The 22,680-nt window shown below is 36.8% G+C and overlaps 1 protein-coding gene and 1 long non-coding RNA gene across 2 annotated transcripts in view; one reads left to right on the forward strand and one right to left on the reverse strand.

The window, feature by feature from the left end:
• The window catches only part of Tmx4 (thioredoxin related transmembrane protein 4), a 41,569-nt gene that overhangs the window by 14,798 nt on the left and 4,091 nt on the right, over positions 1-22,680 (reverse strand). Inside the window, exons 2-4 of the mRNA XM_031372011.1 lie at positions 16,340-16,455; positions 5,239-5,284; positions 4,429-4,557 (exon numbers count right to left, since the gene is read on the reverse strand). Coding sequence (XP_031227871.1) covers positions 4,429-4,557; positions 5,239-5,284; positions 16,340-16,455 — 291 coding nt within the window. The remainder of the gene's footprint in view (positions 1-4,428; positions 4,558-5,238; positions 5,285-16,339; positions 16,456-22,680) is intronic.
• On the forward strand, positions 223-20,792 carry LOC116090997. Its single transcript, XR_004118885.1, has 4 exons — positions 223-285; positions 15,068-15,100; positions 19,664-19,721; positions 20,395-20,792. It is a non-coding gene; the product is annotated as an uncharacterized LOC116090997 (long non-coding RNA).

The following is a 22,680-nucleotide window of genomic DNA, read 5'->3' on the forward strand; positions in this document are numbered from 1 at the left end:
CCAACAACTATGAATAAATTATATATGAAGAAAGACAACATATCCTGGTGACAAAAGTAAAAGCTCAATGTTGTCTAGTATAGTATCTTTCAGGATATAACTACCATAAAGGTTTGTTTGTTTTTTCTTCTTTTTAATCCTACACATCATCGCTCCACAAGCACTGTGAGCTAACAAGTACTCCTTGTATGTCACTGTAAAATCAGAAGGCATTAGGTGACTGCCACAGACCACCACAGTCAGATATGGCGGCCCCTGGGACTAGAGTCCTTGACAACTACGAGGGTAAGGATTCGATGGTGACAAACAGAAACTCAGAGGCAGTTTGAATCTGAGTGTATTTTGCAGCTCTCAAGCAAGGGTGTTTATACATAAAGAAGCAAGTATTACAACTCTGAGATGTGTTTACTGAAGCAAGCATGGACAGCACAGATTGTCATTTGGCACAATTAAGCACAAAAATCATCCAAGGCTAGTGACACGATTTCCAAGACCAGGTTAATAAATTCTTTATGGTCAGTTATTATTTAACATCTAGTACCTAATTTTTTGTGAATCACCAAGGTGTAAATTTAAACTATTTTAATTCTTTTTATTTAAAGCTTTCTTTATTATATACCAAAGCCCACTTCTGATGATACACATGTAGTCATATGAAACTTTATTGTCGGGAAAGTTTTTACCTATATAATATTATTATGCAATTTTGCAAATGATTTTTGAAGTAAATCGCTGGTTTTCCTGGAGATAAGGTCATGGCTAGTGACCCCATCTCAAAGGATGGTTTCTTATCCATATTTCTTGCTTAAAATCTTAGTCTAGGCTATCAGGAACATCTCATAAATAAGAAAAGGAATAGAAGAAGATGAAACAGATAATTGTCATGAGAACTACGGCTCGATATTTTGTTCCGGCCAAGAGTTCCACAACCGGTTCTAGGAAGCCTCCTTCTTTTGAAGTTTTCATCTCAGTCTGTGGAACTTGTCACAAAAATTCTACAGGGGTTGGTGTGGCAAGTGACCACTTTCATCTTCCTACCGCCAAATTGGAACCTGGTATATAACATACCTTTGTATCAACAGCAAAGTCTATCTGGCCATTTTTATCAGCCCGTGACTTGGATCTTAACCTGTTTGTTTTGAGGACACGATTCCAGCTTCCCTTCTTCCTGAATTATCGATTTGTCTACTTCTCCAGAATCAGTTTCTTTAGCATGAAGACATGTCATACTCACCTCCATCTTTTGAAGTGAGCAACTCTTCCCCTCACAATGCCCTGGAGCTTCAGAACAAAATTATCTAAGAAGCAGTCCTCTCTTGCAATTCCTTCAGTTAGGTATGTCTCGAAACCATTTAAATCTAGCTACATCCTAACCACCATGTGTCAAGGCCATAACAATGTCAGCCTGCTGCATTCTATGCCTTTATCAGAGTTCATCTTTCTTTGCCTCCTGGCATCATGGGACACAAGTAACTACTATTTCTTTCTTTAGTATCTTCTATTAAGTTTCTAGAAAATGTTTCACTCTTATTTTTCCTTCTGCCTCACTGGTACTAATTTTTCAATTTCCTTTCTTAATTTTAATTACATGTACTTATTGTATATACATGTAAATACAAGTTGGGCTACATGTGATGATCCTAAGAGAATTTGCTTGAATCAGTGCCCTCTTTCTACCATGTGAGGCCAGAGTTTAAACTCAGGTCATTAGGCTTGGTGGCCTATCTTTACCTCCTGTCCTCTCACTCATCTACTTGTTTTTGATAGCTTAGTGCTTAGTAGTTAAATTGAGGAGGGTCATGGATATATCCCAAGAACACTACTCTTATATTTCTTAGATGTTCCCTTTCATTCTAAGGTTTTAAACACTATCGAATTCTCTTTAATCATGTTCATCAATTCTCCACAGCGAACTATCTACACACATTCACCTTAACAGCTTTACAAAGTCTATATCTCCATCAAGCCTAACAATCTTTTTTCTTCTTCCTTTTTAATAATTTTTATTAAGTCTTTGAGGATTCTACACAATAAATTTTAATCATATTCAACCCAATCCTTCCAAGATCCATCCCCACCTCACTGCTCCCTTGCTTCATGTTGTCATTATCATCTTCCTTCTTCCTCCTCCTTCTTTTTCCTAACCTATCAACTCCAATTATAAACTCCTAGGTGTGGGGCCATCCTATGGAGGTTGACATACCAGAAGCCACCCTTAGGAAAACTGACTCGTACCATCCATAGCTCGATTTAGAGGTGAGGGCTCATGAAGCCTTTCCACTCCATGCTAGAATGGTGACTGAAAGCCAGAGTCTTGATTTTAAATACCCAAAGCTATCCAACAGAGGGTTTTTTTTTCAATATTTTAATTAACATATAATCATATCACTTCTCCTTCCCTTTCCTCCCTCCACCTCCAACCCAAACAATGCCCCCTTATTTCCTCTCAAACTTATGGCCTCTTTTTTTTTTCAACATCTAGCAGAATCTTGATGGTGGGACATAATGAGATTCACCAAGTATTAAATAGGAATCCCAGAGATTTATTTTCTTGTAAATGACCCTCCTCATGTTGGCCAATTCCACCTTCAAAATCAATTTTAAATGTACTAATTTTTCCCATCTCCATCATTGATGACACCCTGATACAAGCTGCCTTTTTTTTTTTTTTTGGACTGGAACTGTAAAAACCTTCTAGCTGCTTTCTCTTCACCTTTTCTTTTTTTTCTACTAATTTATTTATTTATTCACTTTACACCCCCTCTCCTCCAAGTCACCTCCTCATATAGTCCCTCCCAACCTCCCCTTCTCCTCGGAGAAGGGGGAGGTCCTCCCCCTACCCTGAGTTCCTGGCACATCAAGTCACTGCAGGACTAAGCACATCCTCTCCCACTGAGACCAGAAGAAGTGGTCCAGTTAGGGGAACAGGATCCACAGGCAAACAGAGCCGGGGACAGCCCCAGCACCAAGCTGCACAGGAGCCTAGCATAACTTCCCTCTGAGAGGTTCTACCCAGCAGCTGACCGAAGAAGATGCAGAGACCTGCAGCCAAACATTAGACAGAGCTCAGACAGTCTTGTAGAAGAGTTGGGAGACCCAGAGTGGATAGAAACTACACAGGAAGACCGACAGTCAACTTAACCTGAACCCTTTGGGACTCCCAGAGACTGACCCACCAACCAAAGAGCACAAATGGGCTTGACATAACTGCTTACATATAAGAAGCAGATGCGCAGCTTGCTCTTCAGCTAATCTTGTCCTCTCCAATCTTTCATCCTAAGAGTCAATTTTGTTTTACATGCACTTATACAAAATAAATAAATAAATAAATCCCTTCCTGACTGTGATAACAGGCCCTGCACAATCTGTCTTCAGTCTACCTCTTACTCAACTTAGGCTCTGCTCCATCCTTTCAGAGTGTGCCACTTTGCCACGCCAAGAACTTCACAAGCTCTTTCTCAAACTGAGGCTTCTATGTAGGCTACAGTCATCCAGTGACTATGCCAGTCTTGCTTTTATGTGAGCCACAGCTCCTCCTGTCCTGGAAATCACACCCCAATTCTCCCTTCAGAGCAACCTCTCTTAACACCTCCTCAAGTCCCCGACCCTTGTTTTTCCAGCCTACTAATAGAAAATACGCTGCTGTTTTTAACAGCTCTATCCAAATGATCATATGTCTCTAGTTTGTTTTGTAATCTGTCTTACTAGCTTTAAGTTATCTAATAAAAGGAGTGGAGAAAGCATGCCTATGTGGTGAAGTCATAGATACATCTCTTAGAACAACATCTAACATAAAAATCAGTGTCCAGTTACTTGTAGAATGAAATGCCAAAAGTGAGTTAATTTTAGGATAAGCTCCATATCTCTGAAGCACTAACACATGTGCCATGTATTAGACGAACTATTACATTATATTGTTTCCATGGTATTAAGGATATTTCTTACACCTGTATATGCAAACTAGAACTACTTACTAATAGGACCATTCAAGATTAAAGCCAAATAAGGAATGAGCTAATACAGTTTCGACTTACCTACCTTACTAGATATTAGCAAAAGCTATCCCCAGGAAATTGTGCAAGACAGCCAAAAACACCAGTTTTATGTTCAAAATAAGTCACAAGAATCCCTGAGTACTGTAATTCAAGAAACATTTATCCTTCCAGATAATGCCAACCAGTACCCAACACCACATCTGTAAAGAGAAAACAGATGGCACGGCTTGCTGCAAAAGTTGGAGGAGAGGTTATCTGTAACACCTCCCTCCAATCTAGCCGATCAATTCCTGCTACACTAAGTCCACTTGAAGTACATGTGGGTCACAAAACAACACTAATGGACCAATTAGTCTTAGATAAGAAGGACTATGAAGAAAAAGTGTAGACTTGTAAGGTCTATACACTAACGTGGAACCTATTGATAACTTACGTTAGAGAGGCTGGGGACTTCCAGCCAGTGAGAGGCTCAACTGATTGCCATTTCTTCTCTAATATGTAGTTCTGTAAATCTTCATAGATTCCTGGACCACGGTAACGGCGGAATATCCCATCTTTTGCACTATACATTATAAAATCAAGCAGAAATTATATAAATCAAAATAGGAATTGCATAATAAATTATTATTGATCATAAACATGTAAACTCTGCTTGTTAAATTAGCTCAAATGAAGAAAAAACTGTACCCAGACATTAACACAGAAGGTATGTGTTATTTTAATCTAATACAAATTAGAAATTCTAAAGCTTAAAGCATTAACTTTTCTATTTCATCACTGTGTAATCTGCAACTAAAATCTAAATTTCCAGCAATATTTAATCAGTCAACTCATTTACTAGCATGCTTGCAACCGATTATTTTTACTTTTTCTACCAAATATCCATTGTTATCACATTAACAAATATTGTATCCACATTTTCAAACTCATGCCATCTAAGTTTCTAGCTCATGATCAAGAGCAAAGCACACATCTCACATCTACTTCTAACCCTTCTCTCTCCCACCTACTCAGCCCAGATAGGATTCACAGGAAGAGTCTACACATTCTCTTTCCTCTGCATTCCTCATGAACTGCTGAGTGAAACTGATTTCATTGAACCTGCTTGGCCAGTATCTGGAATGACCCCAAGTGCTATATCCATGGAACTTTTTTTGCCATTGTCCCTTCACCTCTCATTAGCATGGTCCCCTGCAGTGCTGAATTTTAATCTTTATAAGATAATAAAATTAATAAAACTTACTGAAAAAATGCTGGGAGAGTAGTGACAAAGAAGCGGCCACTCAAACCTAGGGAAAACATAAACAAAATCAGTTAAAAGCTAAACACCATATAACTCAAACACCCAGTGCTGGGAAGTAGCATCTTCAAGATTGCTATCACAACCACATGAACAAATATCACTGGAATTACTGAACTGCATTTATTGATTATCTTTTGACTTAAACAAACAAACAAAAACTTTAGTCACTTTTATTTCCTAATACTTTCCAGTTACTGACACAGACATGTTTCACGTGTTACCCTAGAATTTTCTGGTTTATGTTTTACTTGAGATTGTATGAAAGCTAAAATAATATATTATATAACAATATATACAAGTTTAATACTAATTTTCCCTACTAGTTGTTGTGGCTTTAGATAATTTTATGTTTTAGCTGCCTTATCTATAAGATGGGTAATAGTGACAGTTATTCTACAGTTAAATTATGTGAAGAACATAACACAGTCCTTAAGATAGTGAAGATTCAATAAATTATAGGTATACCACAGCTGTTAACTTAAAAAGAACAGGGTATTATTTATTGGGAAGAGGGTCCTTTTAGATTCTCCTTTGTATAATAAAAAGAACTCCAATTTCTGAAGTCTCTATATTTTATACTATGAAAATAAATCAGGAAAGGCAGGGTATAAACCAGAAGATATAAGGTGGTTGAGAGTCCTTATAAATCAGTTCAAAAGTCAGAATTATATCCAATCCCTATCATGTTATTAGATTTTTCAGGAATCTCTTAATATAGTAACTGGCTCTCAACATGTAAAAAGAGTTGTTTTGAATTTAGACTGCTGAACTTCGAATGATTCTGAATTGACTTCACTGTTTTTGCAACTACAATAAGTGACCATAAGTAAGAATCATTCACTGTATATAACACAAGTTACATCCCATACAAGTCTTCCAGGTCCTCTGATACAAGGTAATGATGAAATTGATCAGCTATTAATGAAAAGTGTACTATTAATGAAAAGTGTACTAGAGGTTTCAGAATTTCATTTAAAAAACAAAACACAGAATGTTAACAGCAGAGGTTTAAAGAAAGAATTTTCTATCACCTGGCAGCAAGCCAAGGAGATTGTAAGGAAATGTCCTACTTGCACTTTATATAACCAAACTCCATTACCTACAGGAAGTAACCCTAAGGATGCCCAAAGAAATGAAATTTGGAAAATGGATATGTTTCATTCTACAGAGTTTGTAAACTGAAATATATGTACCTTACTATAGATATATATTAAGTATTTCAATGAGCAACTACCTTACCTTCTGAAAAGACTGATTCATATCTGTTGAGGCCTGTTTTGCGATGGATTATATGGTCAGTTTTGAAAAAGGTACCATGAGGTGCTGAGAAGAAGTTATAGTCTTTTGTTTTAGGATGAAATGTTCTATAGATATCTGTTAAATCCATTTGGTTCATAACTTTTGTTAGTGTCACTGCATTTCTGTTTAGTTTCTGTTTCCATTATCTGCCCATTGATGAGAGTGGGGTGCAATATGTGCTTTGAGCTTTAGGAAAGTTACTTTAATGAATGTGGGTGCCCTTGCATTTGGTGCATAGGCATTCAAATTGAGAGTTCATCTTGGTATATTTTTTTTCCTTTGAAGAGTATGAAGTGTCTTTCCTTATCTTTTTTGATAACTTTTGGTTGAAAGTTGATTTTATTCAACATTAGAATGGCTTGTTTCCAGCTTGTTTCTTGGGACCATTTGCTTGGAAATTTTTTTTTCCAGCCTTTTACTATGAGGTAGTGTTTATCTTTGTCACTGAGGTGCATTTCTTGTATGCAGCCAAATGCTAGGTTCTGTTTACATATCCAGTCTGTTAGTCTATGTCTTTTTATTGGGGAATTGAGTCCATTTAATGTTAAGAGATACTAAGGACCAGTGATTGTTGTTTCCTGTTATTTTGTTGTTAGAGGTGTAATTATGTTTGTGTGGCTATCTTCTTTTGGTTTTGTTGAAAGATTACTTTCTTGCTTTTTCTAGGGTGTAGTTTCCTTCCTTGTGTTGGAGTTTTCCATCTATTATCCTTTGAAGGGCTGGATTTGTGGAAAGATATTGTGTAAATCTGGTTTTGTTATGGAATATCCTGGTTTCTCCATCTATGGAAACTGAGTTTTGCTCGGTTTAGTAGCCTGGGCTGGCATTTGTGTTCCCAGGATGCTTCAGTCCTTAGAAAGGGAAACAAAATACTCACAGGAGGAGGAGAGAGGGAGGGGCTGAAGAGGAAGAGGGGAAAAAGGGAGGAGTAGGATCAGATATGGGAAGAGACAGAGATCATATACAGGGGGTCATGAAATTGAACAGAGGTGTGTAGCAATGAAGGATGGGGAACTGGAGAGCCTGGGATAGGGCATTGGAGGAAGAAAGGTGAGACTAGAGGTTTGAGTGAGACAGTTGCAGGTATAGGGAAGAGGAGGAAGAAGGAGGTGGAAGAAGCCCCCCGCAGACCAGGACTGCATGGCCAGGAGAAACAGCAAGTAACAAAGAACTTTATAGCCGGGGAATAAGTTTGTATAGCACTAAGCCTGCCTAATTAGGCGTATGGCTTATGAATAAAATACCTAGATTGTGTGTCTTTTATATGAGCTTGTTAGGATTATAAATTCTTTCCACCGTCTATACTATATAGTAGATGACCCCATATCCATGCACATATGGGTAGCAATAAGTAAACTTAGTAAGTTACTAAGCAAGACAGAGAAGAAGAATAAAAGAAAGACAGGTACATGTAGTTGAAAGCAGGACATGTAGAGGTTCTGGAGATAATCTGAGGGAGGATGTGATATTTCATTATATAAATATATGAGAGTCCCTAAGAATAAATTTTTAAAACTAAAAAGAACATTTAAAAATAACTGCGCTAGGCATAGTAGAGCAAGCCTTTAATTCTAGCACTTGGGGAGCAGAGGCAGGTAATCTTTGTGGGTCTGAGGCCTGCCTGATCCCTGATCCCTTTCTGAGTCCAGGGCAGCAAGAGTTTACTACATAGAGAAACCCTGTCTCAGAAAAACAAACAAACAAACAAGTTTAAAATATAAGCCAGGCCCAGTGAGGCTGGTAATCCCAGCACTACAAATCTGAAGAATGCCTAGTCTATATATCAAGTTTCATGCCAGTCTAAAACTAAAGTAATACCCTATCTCATAAAATAAAAAATAATATAAAGATACTTGTACTATTCCATTCCATTAATGAATATTTTTAAAAGACTTAATATCCTAATTGTTTTACATAATTTTGTATATTTATAAAACTTCCAGGTATTGTACATGAATCATACTTATTTTCATTGTTTTTACAACTCTCTACTAAACATAAAGCATATATGATGTTATATTATCTATATGTAAAGGCAAACAGAATAAAGTCTCCTTCATTCAGCAAATAGTTACTAAGAAAATTCTTTGAGGCCAAGCAGTGGTGGCGCATGCCTTTAATCCCAGCACTTGGGAGGCAGAGGCAGGCAGATTTCTGAGTTTGAGGCCAGCCTGGTCTACAGAGTGAGTTCCAGGACAGCCAGGGCTATACAGAGAAACCCTGTCTCGAAAAACCAAAACAAACAAACAAACAAAAATAATGAAAATAAAAAGAAACTTCTTTGAGGAACCCTGGTAGTTCCTGAAGATAACTTGGTGAGAAAAGTAGGCAGTATTCTCAGAGAGGAAAAGAGTTTCACTCATCACAATCATAGCCTCACGGAGACATTATACAACAACAAAATGCAGCAAAACCCAACACACAATGACTGCAAAATAGCTCTCTATCCTATAAATGTGACTTTCAATTATATTTAGAAGGGTACCTGTACTTAGTGGAGGGAAAGAACATATCTGGGGGAAATCAGATAAATTCTCTTAATACTTATTATTTCTACCTACCTCTCTTGCTGAACAATACCAACAAAAATCAAGCATCTATGCAAATCAGCTATTTGAATTTTTTTCTCTTGGGTCACTTGAAATTTGATACACTGAAGCACTGACAATCTGTTTTCATAATTTTTTATAAAATAAATCTCTATTTACATAAAATACTTCCTATCCTGGCTGGGCTTGCTGACTTATTTATGTTTCCTCACAGAATGAGGGGTGGAATATCTATTCACTCCTCCCAGTTATACAGAATTCTTCCCTAACTGCATAGGCCCTAGGGAAGGGCTAGAGTATATAGGCAGGGAAAGACTAAGGAAATAGTCCCCAGCTACACAGCCATGAGGGAGTCGTTATCCTTATTGGGGTAGACCATCTAGTGTGCCTGTTTTAGGGATATCCTCACTTGCCTGTAACCCTTCTTCACTCCTTCACTCATTGTTTTGTAAAGATGTGTTATATTAGTTCCCCCATGGTGAACTTTTGTAGAATCAAACTTTGGTCATTTGGATCTTAGAAGGAGATAATGGGTAGAAGTTTCCTAGCCTTACCTAGGGTAGAAATTCTGACACATTAATGTAGTCAGCAGACTATGACCAAATCAGAGTTGAGTTTGGAAAGAGCAATACCATTGCTCCTGATAGGAGTAGTTAAGACAGCTGAACCTATACTATTCAGAGGTTGGAGCATTTGCAGAGGCTATTTTAACATAATTTTCTGTCTTCATGGGGCATGTGGTTGATGAGCCCTTTGCAAATGTGGTAGTGGCATGGGTAGTGTGAAGGTTAGAGAAGTATATCACTAAGGTTTGAGGCCCCTGAGCAGGAGATATCTATAAGGGGATATCCCAGGCCGGCATTCTTGTAAGTGCAATGGAATGCCATGTCTGCATGATAAACACTCTGCCAAGTATGAGAGTATGAAAATGAAGCTCCTAGAAACCATAAAGTCATTAGTTGGGAATCCTAGTCATAGGGTGAGTTATCTCCTAAGAAGCTGTCAGCCATAGAGGCCCCAGAAGCTCCTAGGCTACTGCTACTGTTATTGGTTTCATTCCAGAATTGAATGGTAGGACATTAATGCTGATGGTGTCACATAGTTTATGTTTTAGGCCTTCGAGAAGTAGGGCTAGGACTGAGACAGAGTGTCCACTTCCCTGCAGAACAGTTTTTACAGTGCTGAAGGTGCTACTGGCATAGTCTTTCTCAGCTGTGGATCCTTCATGCTTCATGACACAGTATCAGACAGTATGTGCCAGACCCTAAAATAGTGACACAAGTAGTTACAGACAGAACAAATGTTCTGAATGGACTTAAGGCCTGATCCACAGGGAGAAATTCACATATGATACTTAGACAAAAACCTGTGTGGCCAAGGAAGTCATAGGCCCTAGTGAAGAGGCAGATGCTATTTCTTTGTTAAATAAATTTGTACCAGCTACGGTACTGCCCAACATTTGTGTCATGTATATAATCAGGTTATTACTTGACTCAGTTTTTATTTTATTTATTTTATTTTATTTCAAATTTTTCCTTGCTTATGTTTTCTAGTAGGAGGAATACCCACCAAGATTTTCCAAAACTCATGCTCCAGAGATAGAGGGACTAACAGAGAGCATGGGGTTCAATGCCTCACTGAAGTTGGAGAGGAATAGTCAGACATCTATGTCACCCCTTTCAGTGCTCAGAGAACCTTGTGGAAGAGAAGGACAGGAAAAAAAAACCTAAGAACCAAAGGAAAAGCTGGAGTGTGGTATATAACTACCTTCCATGCCAAGCTGCGTTGATAATCCTCCATGGAAGAAAAGGCTGGAAGAATCTTTGGACCCTCACTGAAGTATCCGCCACTTCCCACAAGAGGTTACATGATACTCTGCCTGCTTAAATGTGATCTTGGGGAGGTACAGTCATAACGAAGTTACTAACCATGCAGAAGGGCATACCTTCCCACTGTGGCTGCCTTAACTCATTGTGCTGGCTACTTTTATGTCAACAAACTATAATCATTTTTAAAAAGGAAACCTCAATTAAAAGAAAATACCCCTGCAAAACTTGCCTATGGACAAGCCTGTGGTACTTTTTTTTTTTTTTTTTTTTTGATAATTAATTTGGGAGATGAACTAACCTCACTGTGATGGTCCCTGGGTTGATAGTCCAGGGTGCTTCAAGAAAGTAGGCTGAACAAGCTATGAAGCAAGTCTGCAAACAGCACTCCATAGCTTCTGCTCTAGTTCTTGCTCTAGCTTCCATGAGTGATAGATAGACTTATAAGCTATAAGATGAAATAAGCCCTTTCCTCCCCAAGTCACTTTTGCCTTGGTGGTTTAGCACAGCAATAGAAACTCTTAACTAATATACCCATGATCTTTAAGAAAGCGTATAAACCCAGTACTTCCTTAGTATAACTCTCTGGTGGAATCAAACTCTTGATTAGTCATTGGTACCTTTGGAAGAGTAATAGGTTGCCTAATCTCCCCCTAGAACAAAAGTTCTCTGCTTTCTCAGAATTAAAATGTGAAAAAGGCTAGAGATACAGCCCATGCTGTGGTTTTGTACCACATGTGATACACTGGGTTCAATCCCTGATACCACTCTCCTCTGATACCACTCCTTCAGGAAAAAAAAAAAAGAGAGAGAGAGAGAGAGAGTGAGAGAGAGAGAGAGGAAGAGAAAAGAAGAAAAGAAAAGAAAAGGTTATACTCCTAAACCTGCAAAGAGAAAACAAAGTTTAGACATAGTCTTCCAAAATTTCTTCATGCCTTTTCTACTGTAACTTCTGCTTTAAAATACTACTGCAGCAAAGTATTAAAAACCACATAAATCTTTTTGTGTGAGGGAACTTCAAGTTATAAGTTTTCAAGACACTTTCTAATGGAAACAACTAAACCTCTGCTACAGAATTTTGAGTTTAATTTAGAAAAAATAAACAGTAGGGTATTAATCCAGAATATATAAGATTTTAATTCCATATCATAAAATTTATCTAAAACTCATTTTAAAGAAGAACTAAAAGCTTGGAGGAAGGACGAGATCTTGTCAGGAGCTATATACTGTGATATGCAAAGGCAAGAGCAATCAACTCCTGAGGCCAAGTCAGCCTAGATAAAAGTACACAAACAGAGATCTGAAACAAATACAGATTTTACACAGAAATATCTAGTAATATTCTCATGAGTAGTAGTATTTTAATTGCTCAGTCAGAATACTGATTTTGTATAAACTATTAAGGATGATTTCAGGTAAGATGTCCTCTCTATATCAGTTGATAGACACTAGGCTTTTTCAAGTTCCTGACTATTGTAACTAGAACAGCAATGAACATGAATAAGCGAGTATCTCTATAATAAGACAGAGAGTCCTCTACTTATATGCCCAAGTGGTATAGCTAGATTGTGTGTTAAATCTACTTCTAGCTCTTTGAAATCCATACTGACAACGGGTATACCAGTTTGCATTTCAGCAGTGAATAAGAACCTCCTTTTCCCTACATCCATGCCAGCATTCAGGATCATTTGTTGTTTTGATCTCAGAGAGTTATGCGTAATTAAAATGAAATTTTAAAATAGTTGCATTTCTCTGGTGACTAAAGATGTGGAATGTTTTTAAAACTACTTCTCAGCCATTTGTATTCCTTTTTTTTTTTTTTTGAGAACTAGTTAGTTCCATACCCCAACTAACATACATACACACATACACACACACTCAATATCTCTCTCTCTTTCTCTCTCTCTCTCTCTTTTTCTGTCTCTCGCTCCCTCGCTTTTTCTCATTCTCTCTCTCACTCTGTCTGTCTCTCACTCTCTGTCCTCCCCTGCCTCCGTGTGTATGTATGTGTGTGTGTGTATACTTAGTTGGTTTTCTTTGTCATTGTTTTATTTTTGAGTATTTTGTATACTAACTCTGACAGATGTATATCTAGCAAAGATTTTTTTCCTCTGTCCCAAAACTGATCCTTCACTCGTATCCTCTCAACACATCTTATAACTCATCTATCAGGAAATCCTAGTCTCAAATCCAAAAATTTACTCATTATGGCTTCTAATCCACCATGTTCTTACTGAACTAATCTGAACTAATCTCTCAACTATACTTCCTGTTTCCATTTCTGAGCCCTATCATTTTTTCACTTATCAACTAAAGGAATTCTTTTAAAATATAAGTCATGCCAAGTATCTATGCAAATCCTTTAGCACCACCCTTCCAACTATACTTTGTAAATGCACACTCGATGCCATGGCCAACAAGACTATTTTGGTTCCTGGCTATCCTCAGCCCACTGGTCATACTATTTTTCAAGGTAGTCCAACTGACACATGGTATTTGCTCTACCTGGAACATTCTTCCCTCAAAGACTGTTGAAGTCTGTGGTCTCACTTTATCAAGATCTCTTCCTGTTAGTAAGCAGATCTTCCTTGCCCGTTATATCTTTTTTTTATTATTAGATGTTTTCTTTATTTACAATATCTCCTTTCCCAGGTTCCCCTCCAAAAAAGAAAAAGAAAAAGAAAAAGAAAAAAGAAAAAAACCCAAAAACTAAAACAAACCCCTTTTCCTTCCCCCTTCCCCGTGCTCACCACCCCAGCCCCTCCTGCTTACTGGCCCTGGCATTCCCCTACACTAGGGCATAGAACCTTCACAGGGCCAAGGACCTCTCCTCCCATTGATGACCAACTTGGCCATCCTCTGCTATACATATGCTGCTGGAGTCATTAGTCCCACCATGTGTACTCTTTGGTTGGTGTTTTACTCTCTGGGAGCTCTGAGGGTACTAGGTAGTTCATATTGATGTTCGTCCTAAGGGACTACAAACCCTTTATATCTTAAAAAGAAACGAATGAAGGAAGAAAGGAAGGAAGGAAGGAAGTAGCTTAGATATTTATACTACTGAATTATTATGTTATTTTCCACTTTGTTTTTATTATTTATTCCCTTCATTAGAATGTAAGCTGAATAGTAGTCATATCTGTCTTCCTTAGCTATTTCTAAATCATTTATATCAAAACTCAAATATCCAGGATTGTTTCTAAGCCCTATTACAACATTAATAAAAGCATTAAACTAGTAATTGAAAGTAAAATTATATACTTAAAAGACTATAGCCAGTATCATACAATCATGTGTCACTAAAAGATAGAGACATGTTTTGTAAAAACCCATTGTTTTGTGAATATAACAAAATACAGTTACACTAACTAATGTGTTGATATTTACTTCCCTTTGGCAGTAAGATCTTACAGTACCATCATATGTTTAGTTTACCCTCAACCAAAAAACTAGTATTAAAGACCATATTCTTTAGCCATTTAGACAATTAAGAATGCAGAATTGTGTACTTTAGTTAAAAATATACATGTAGCTATTTTATGTGCATGAGTGTTTTTCCTGCATGTGTGTACAAACACCATATGAGTGTCTGATGCCTGTGGAAGTCAGAAAGAGGGCATTATATTATCTAGAACTGGAGCTACTACGGAACTGGAAACATGGACAGTTGTGAGCCACCATTTGAAGCTAGAACTGATCCTCTGCAAGAGCAATAAGTACTCTTAACTAGTTCATTTCTCTAGCCTCTCCTACAATTTTTGATTTAGTAATTGCAGTTAAGTTTTTATAATTTAAAAGAATCATAGATGAGTCTGGAGAGATAGCTCAATGGTTTAAAGCATGTATTCTCTTGCAAGACCTAGGTTCAATTCCTAGCACCCACATCGTAGCCAACAAACATCTCTAATGCCATTTTCAATTAATCTGATGCCTCTTCTGACTTCCAAGGGTACCATGAATATACATAATGCATAGATATACATGTAATCAAAGTATTCATACATATAAAATAATCCAAAATATTTTTAAGGAATCTTAAGTGTTTTCCCTTAAATTGTCCTAAAACATCAAACAATTGTTTCTTTACTATTATAGATGCCACAAAGAAGAGTTATTTTTCCTTCTTTGGTAAGTATCCCAAGTACTGTTAGTATTTACATTTACATAAAACAATGTGGCAGAAATAAGCATTTTTAAAATATTTCATAACCCATTTTTCTTTATCCTTGATCTACATGCAACTGAAAAAATAGCAAAAATTCTACATTTTAGATGGAAACCTATTAAACATTAGAATTATAAATCTATCACTAGGCTATTTATCTAACTTAAATCACACTGAACTTACTAGGTGATACTAAGGGACTGAAATGTGAATAGGATAGCTGCATTTTGAAGAAATCTATCATAAAGTATGTCTAATGGGTCTTACATAAGTTTACACTGAATACCATCTACTAAAAAATGAAAACAAATTGTGGTGGTTTGTTTTTTTTATAAATGGATTCAGTAGCTAAAATAGAATTTCTATCACAAAACTCAACTTGTGTTTTTATGTATAATAGTTATTTTTAAACTAAAAATAGTAACATATTATGTTTATCTTTTCAGAATTTAAAATTACCTCATATCTCATACTGAAGGAAAAGTAATTCTTTCTATTTATAAATTATAGCTAACACAGTCACATGGAATGGCTCGGGAGGCTACCATTCTAAAACCCAAAATGATGTATCTATTAAAGCAAGAACATCACAAAGAGAAAGGAGGGGTTGTTTCTCCATATTTAATGCTTTTAGTGGTGCTAAGTACTCAAGCTTAACTTCATAAATGGTGATACTCAGAGCCTTCTGATGAAATACAATATAAAGTCCCAGCACTACCCATGGAGTACTCTTTCCATAACCTGAACAGAATCACTTATCTATAGCACGCTTCCAGTTTATAAAAAATGGGAGAAGCTATTATCATAAGAAAATATCTGTATATCATGGCCTATTCTCATAAGTATATTAATGCCATTAAAAAGAGAGGATAATTCCAGATTGAGAGAAAACTAAAAACAACAAAATTCAAGTTATGAAACCTGATTGGATCACAATTCAAAAAAGAAAAAAACTATACAAAAAGCCATGGGAAACCAGATTTAACATGCTAAAAACATGATGGGTGAACTACCATATTTACTGTTAATAACTTACTGTTAATATATTAACAAATAGTAATAATAATAAACATATATATATATATATATGCGCCAAAATGTGGTCATTTTCAACATCCTACTTGGCAAATCTTCTATATACATGAAACTTTCTAAGTAAGCAATTGCTAGACGTTGCCATCTATAGATCACATTCACAGTACCTGGCTCTTGAATGACATCCACCTTTCCCACACTGATCTGAAGTGTTTCTCCATTCTTTGCAAAAGTCTCCCATTCAGAATCAGTCTGCTGGCAGGATGGACACCATGGAGCATAACTGGAAGACAAAAAGAACTAATCAACACATAATATGTGGAGTAAAATCTATAAACAAAAATAAAAGAACATTCAAAAATAAATTCTTAACTAAAGGGGAGAATAAAAGCAAGCTTTCCAAAGTTATATGGCACAGAAAAACAAGAGTATATTTTCCCCTTATAATTTTATATACAAATATTAATTCTATTTAAAAATTGAGAATATTTTCAAAATAATCTCAACATACAAAACATTTCCTCCATGTAATTTTTAAAAATAAGTGAATTAAGTGTTATCCTCTAGCTTTGATCTTTGGGGCAAATACGTTCCAAGCACCCAAAGCAAAATAACCTTCAAGGATGTCCCAATACTAGCCAAGCAAATTTCAGACCTCTCAAATCTACAGAAATGATAGGCAGAGATCAGAGACCACAGACCTGTCACTACTGGATCCCCTAGTGTGTTTTCAAGTATATAAATACCTGATAAAGTTCTTAAATTTTCCAAAGAAAAAAGAACTACTCAATTCTTTCTAAAACTGAAAACATTAAGAATCTGGGCCGTAAAGCCATAACTCTGCTTTTTACATGTACTGTTTAGCTACAAACAGGTAATGACATCCCATAAGAGCCAACAGAGAAAGAAACATTTGTGCTAAGACCTGAGGAGAACAATCAGCCAAGAAAGGGTTAACAAATGTTCCAATCTAAGCAGGAAAATGGTATACATGAAGAATCTAGCACTGAGTAAGAGAAGGTGAAAACATTTTTCACAGCCTTAAAGAGAACAAAGACTAGGGAGATATAGCTTACGGGGTAAGAGCACTCCTGTATAAGCATGCAGGCCTAAAGGTTCAAATCCCTAGACCATGTGAAAAACAAAAACAAGAATGGCTGTATGTGACTATAGCTCCAGGGCTGTTGAGGATCAGAGACAGGAAGATCTTTGGAGCTTACTAGAGGTCAGCCTCCCCCAGATTCAAAGAAAACACCCTCTGTTGTCAAGGGAATACGGTAAGTAGTAGGACTTTGTGTCAAAAAATGAACAAATAACAATAAAAAAATACTATAAAACACACACACACACACACACACACACACACACACACACACACACACACGGCCCAGATTGTAAAGCTGAGATGTTTTTCTTAGTGTTGAATCTCAAGATGTCAAAATAGGAATAGAGTGATTTTTCTGCTTGTAAAATATATGGACTAAATAATTTTCCCAAAATAATGTTCAAATTCTAGTCCAGGTGACCTTATTTGAAGGTCATCACACAAATCATTAAATTGGAAATATTGGAAAGAGATCATCCTGATTTAAGACAGGGCCCACATCTAATAATAGTTCCTACAAGAGTAAGAGGAGAGAGCGCTGATGAAGAAAAGGAAGAAAGCCATGATGTAGTTAAGGACTGTAGTTAAGCAGACATAAAAAACACATAGGCTCACACCAGCAGCCACAAGAAACTAAGAGCAGCCCAGAAGAGACAGTTCCAAAGTCTATAGAGTTAACAACCCTGCTACACCTTGACACCTTGATGGCAGGTCTGTTATCTCCAGAACTATGAAAGAATAGATTGAAGTTATTTCAGGCCTCCAATATGGTGTTAATTTGTTATAGCAGTCTGAGGAAACTAATACAGAAAGCAAGATAAAATTTCAAAGTAGAAGGAGTTTAATTAAATAAGTCTTACAGATCTGAAAGCAGTGGTTTTCAACCTTCCTAATGCTGGGACCCTTTAGCAGAGTTCCACATATTGTGGTGACCCCCAACCATAAAATTATTTTTATTACTACTTTATAACTATAATTTTTGCTACTGTTATGAATTATAGTGTAAATATTTTTGAGATAGATTAGCTGAAGGAATGGCAGGGCACTGTTTAATACAAAACATGTGAATAAAAAACAGTATATGCTAGAATTCCATTTGGAAATAGTACCATGACCAATTTAAAGAAAAATTAGCTTTTTCACAATGTCACAAAAAATACATAGATACAAGTGAAGTACATTTTGTTTGGTTAATAATACTTAGAAGATAAAAACACTAAAATAAAATTATCATCTTCAAAAAATGGAACAGGATATTCAATGAGAAAAAAAGTCACAAGGCACACTTTAAAATATATTTCAGGAAGCTATCAACTAGACATAACTTAGTAAGTCTACTTAAATCAAACTTTTAAGAAGAAACAAAAAGATACTGAGGATATGAATGAAATATATTTTAAAAACTTGTTAACAGTAAATTGTTACCACACAATGAGTGAATGTTTAGCATATAAATTACACCACCAGGGGATAGAGAGCAACAAAGGACGTGTGTGTGTGTGTGTGTGTGTGTGTGTGTGTGTGTGTGTGTGTGTGTGTGTCTTTATCATTGTACATGCCATGCTTATAAAATGGAAACCAAGGAGGAAAAGTAATAAACTAGCCAAATTCTCAAGTTTTGCTTTTGCTTTTTTGTTTGTTTCTTTAAGTGTTTATGATCAAACCTACGGCCACATTCTTGATCTCTGATTTATACTTTCTTAGTTTCTAAGACAGAGTCTTGCTATATATAGTTTAAGAGAGTCAACAATGGCCTTGAACTTACTTGTAGTCTAAGATGGTTTGGAATTAGCAACCATCCTGCTTCAAAGTTGGCAGATATATATTCCCCACTATATAGAGAAGACACATCTCACAGCAGATGCCTTGTTCCTCTGTTTTTTACAATTCTTCTGTCTCCTCTTTTGTTATGATCCCTGAACTTTATGTTTAGGGGTTATGTTATAGATTATCAACAGAGGTTAGGCAAACCATAGTCAGTTGTTCTCTACATTTAGACCAGTTGTGGATTTTTGTAATGGTCTCTATCTGCGGATAAAAGAAGTTTCTTTTTCATAAGGGGTGAGAGCTACACTTATCTGTAGACATAAGAATAAGTATTTAGAATGCAGTTAAAAATAATACTGTCTTAGGAAATGGCAGTTAACAGTCTTTCCTCCAAAATCTATAATCTCACCTATCAAGGGTAACTGGCTAGGATGACAACACTAGGCATAAATCCCCTCCTACTGAGTAGACCTCAAGTCTAACTAGACTAAGTGTTAGTTACTCTCAAGATATTAGTGCTACCACTGTACCCGTAGAGCTATCTTGGCAGGCTAGTCATTATTGTAGTCTTGTGTTTTTACAGCTGAGTAGGACTATTGATTGCTTTTCTCTCTGGCAGCTTGCACAGCACCTTCAAATACTAGGAGGACTATGGCTCAGAAGAAAGAGGCTCGCAGGTTAGTTCCAGCTCTATTCTTCCCAACCCTGTGTCTGAAGTATGTGGTGCTTTCAGCAGCCTAGTGTTACCTTAAAGTTCTGGGAGACAACTAAGGGCAAAGGCAACTGCCTAACATTTAATCATCTGTGTAAATAATGAAAACTATAGCTGTATGAAAACTCTAACACTGCGTGAGTGAAGAAACAGTATGTTCCCAGGCAAAATGAATCCCAGAGGCAATGACTGTTTCATTGCCTGTACCTAGAACAGAGAAGAGCAGGACTGAGTCATAGGAAAAAACCAAACATTTATAACAGCAATAATAAATGGGAGATGACACATAGAAATTCTTTAAATGGTATTTTTGAAAAGACTTAGTAAAGAAATAAATTGTATTTATTCATTCATTTAGTCAAAAAATATTGAGCACTTGCTATTTAATAGGAAGGCTCTAGAGTTAAACAGGGAAGAAGAGAAATTTTATCCCTCTATATGTTTATAGTATAATGGAAAAATAAAACAAAATACTTAATACCTGGCATTTAACCAGATTTATACTTACCAGATGTGGTTAGAGCCATGCTAGACACACAGGTATTATAAAAAGGGGTTTCCTGTAGGGAAGGTGGGGCACTTATTCAAATGTTAAGTATCAAAAATAAGCTTACAACAATAATATTTGTCATCTACAGAAACTAGAGATGATGAAAACATGGATGGGTTCCTGCTTCCTGAGGAACAGAGCCTTCCCTTATGTGATGCTGATCAGTTGAGATGCTGAACCTAAACCAGAGCCAACCAATCAAGCATGCTCATATACCAAAGAGCTGTCCAGCCCAAAATGACAAGGATGTCCCATTAAAGACCACTCATAAATGTCTTTAAAAGCCTAGTATCCAGTAAGAAGTTCCAAAGTAGTTGAATGATACTCATGCTACCACCTTCAGAGCACAACAGACCATCAGTTGAAATCAAGGTTGTACCTCATTCACCTTCACTTTCCTACATCCACACCCCCAAACCTGACATTTAACAAGCATAGTCACTATCTCTTAAATATGCAAATAATAAAACACAATAAACAGATAAACTAGAGTAAATTTAACTATTTGACATGAGCAAGTCAACATTTTTTTCGTACAGTATAAGAAAAACACTGGAAAAACAATACTAAAACTTTGAGGTTCTGCAGAATAAAAGGCCTATAGTGGCATAACCATGTATCCAATCTCAGCTTTGATACACGAGCAGCCCAAGAACAAAGTCAGAAGTCATACTTTATAAAAAATTAACTTCCTTTATAGAAGTAAATCAATTCACTTAAAAATGTATTTTATTGGGGCTAGAGAGATGGCTCAGCAGTTAAGAGCACCAACTGCTCTTCCAAAGGTCCTAAGTTCAATTCCCAACAACCACATGGTGGCTCACAACCATCTGTAGTGGGATCTGATGCTCTCTTTTGGTGTGTCTGAAGAGAGCAATGGTGTACTCATATACAAAAAATAAATAAGTCTTTAAATATATATATATATATAAAATCCAGGAGATAATATAGGTAAGCAGATCAAAATTATGCTACATGGATGTCAAGACAGTTTAGACATTTCTTTGGATTTGGGGTGGCGGGGGACCAGAATATTACAGAGAATAATACTGCATATTCTGGGTTTCAAATGCTAGAGAAAGGACCTAAGGAGCTGAAGGGTTTGCAGCCCCTTAGCACGAACAACAATATGAACTAACTAGTACCCTCAGAGCTCCCAGGGACTAAAACTCCAACCAAAAAGTTCACATGGGGGGACTCATGGCTCCAGCAGCATGTGTACAGCAGAGGATGGCCAAATCGGTCATCAATGGGAGGGGAGGACCTTGGCCCTGTGAAGGTTCTATGCCCCAGTGTACGGGAATGCCAGAGCCAGGAAGTGGAAGAGGGTGGGGTGGTGAGCAGGGGGAGAGGAGAGGGAACAGGGGATTGTTTTAGTTTTGTTTTGTTTTTTCTTATTTTACTTTATTTTTATTTTTTATTTTGGAAGGGAATCTGGGAAAGAAGATATTGTAAATAAAAAAAATCTAATAAAAAAAAAGAACAAAAGTGTCAACAGAACTAGAATAGGATTATCAGGAAGGAGGGTTGGAGAGCAGAGTAAAGGATAAAATATGTAGAAGAGCAGATAACACTAAAGGCCTTTTGAAAAGTCATATGGGAAATTACTACTATAGAATATATATAAAAGGAATTTAAATTAAGTAACCATATAGTGAGGGAGGCAATATCCCAACTAAACATTGTATGTCTAAAGTAAAACCTCCAGTGCCAGAAATGGGCTACATCTTGTTTAGTCACAGGCCAAAGGGGTCCCAGATACCCTCCAAACATCACACTATTGCCAAACCTATTGGTTACCCTCTGTAACCTGCTGCTGAAGACGCCACTCACTTATAACATCGAAAATAGAGAAATCAAGCTTGAGTGTCCGATTAGAAGCTTCACCCCTACTGACCAGTGTTCATGGTGTTAGAGGTACTCTGTACACTACTGGAGAACAGCCATCATCAACTCTCAGCCACAAACCCAAGACCTACAACAGCAACACACCTACAAGATATACTGGTGCAATAATGGAACAAATATTATAGAAATAACTAACCACTTTTTAAATGTATTTAAGGCTCATTCCATGAAATAGAATCCATTCTTGACATTTCGAAAGTGGCCAAGAATATGAGACTATAAGTCATAGGCTGTATGGGAAAGCCTACTATTTTTACTGTGCTAAAGGAACATAGCAATAAAATGACTCCTAATGACACATTGCTATAAATGTAAATCAGAGCACTACTCATAACTCATCACAGAAGCTTCTTGCAGTAGGTGCAAATTAACAGAGACCCTACAACTAGACAAGGTGCACAGTGAGAGACTTTGAAACACTCAGCCCTAAAACTTCAACAGCCAGAGATGACCACTCCAAGGAAAC

This window comes from Mastomys coucha, unplaced genomic scaffold (assembly GCF_008632895.1).
Source record: "Mastomys coucha isolate ucsf_1 unplaced genomic scaffold, UCSF_Mcou_1 pScaffold15, whole genome shotgun sequence".
Lineage (NCBI taxonomy): Eukaryota > Metazoa > Chordata > Mammalia > Rodentia > Muridae > Mastomys > Mastomys coucha.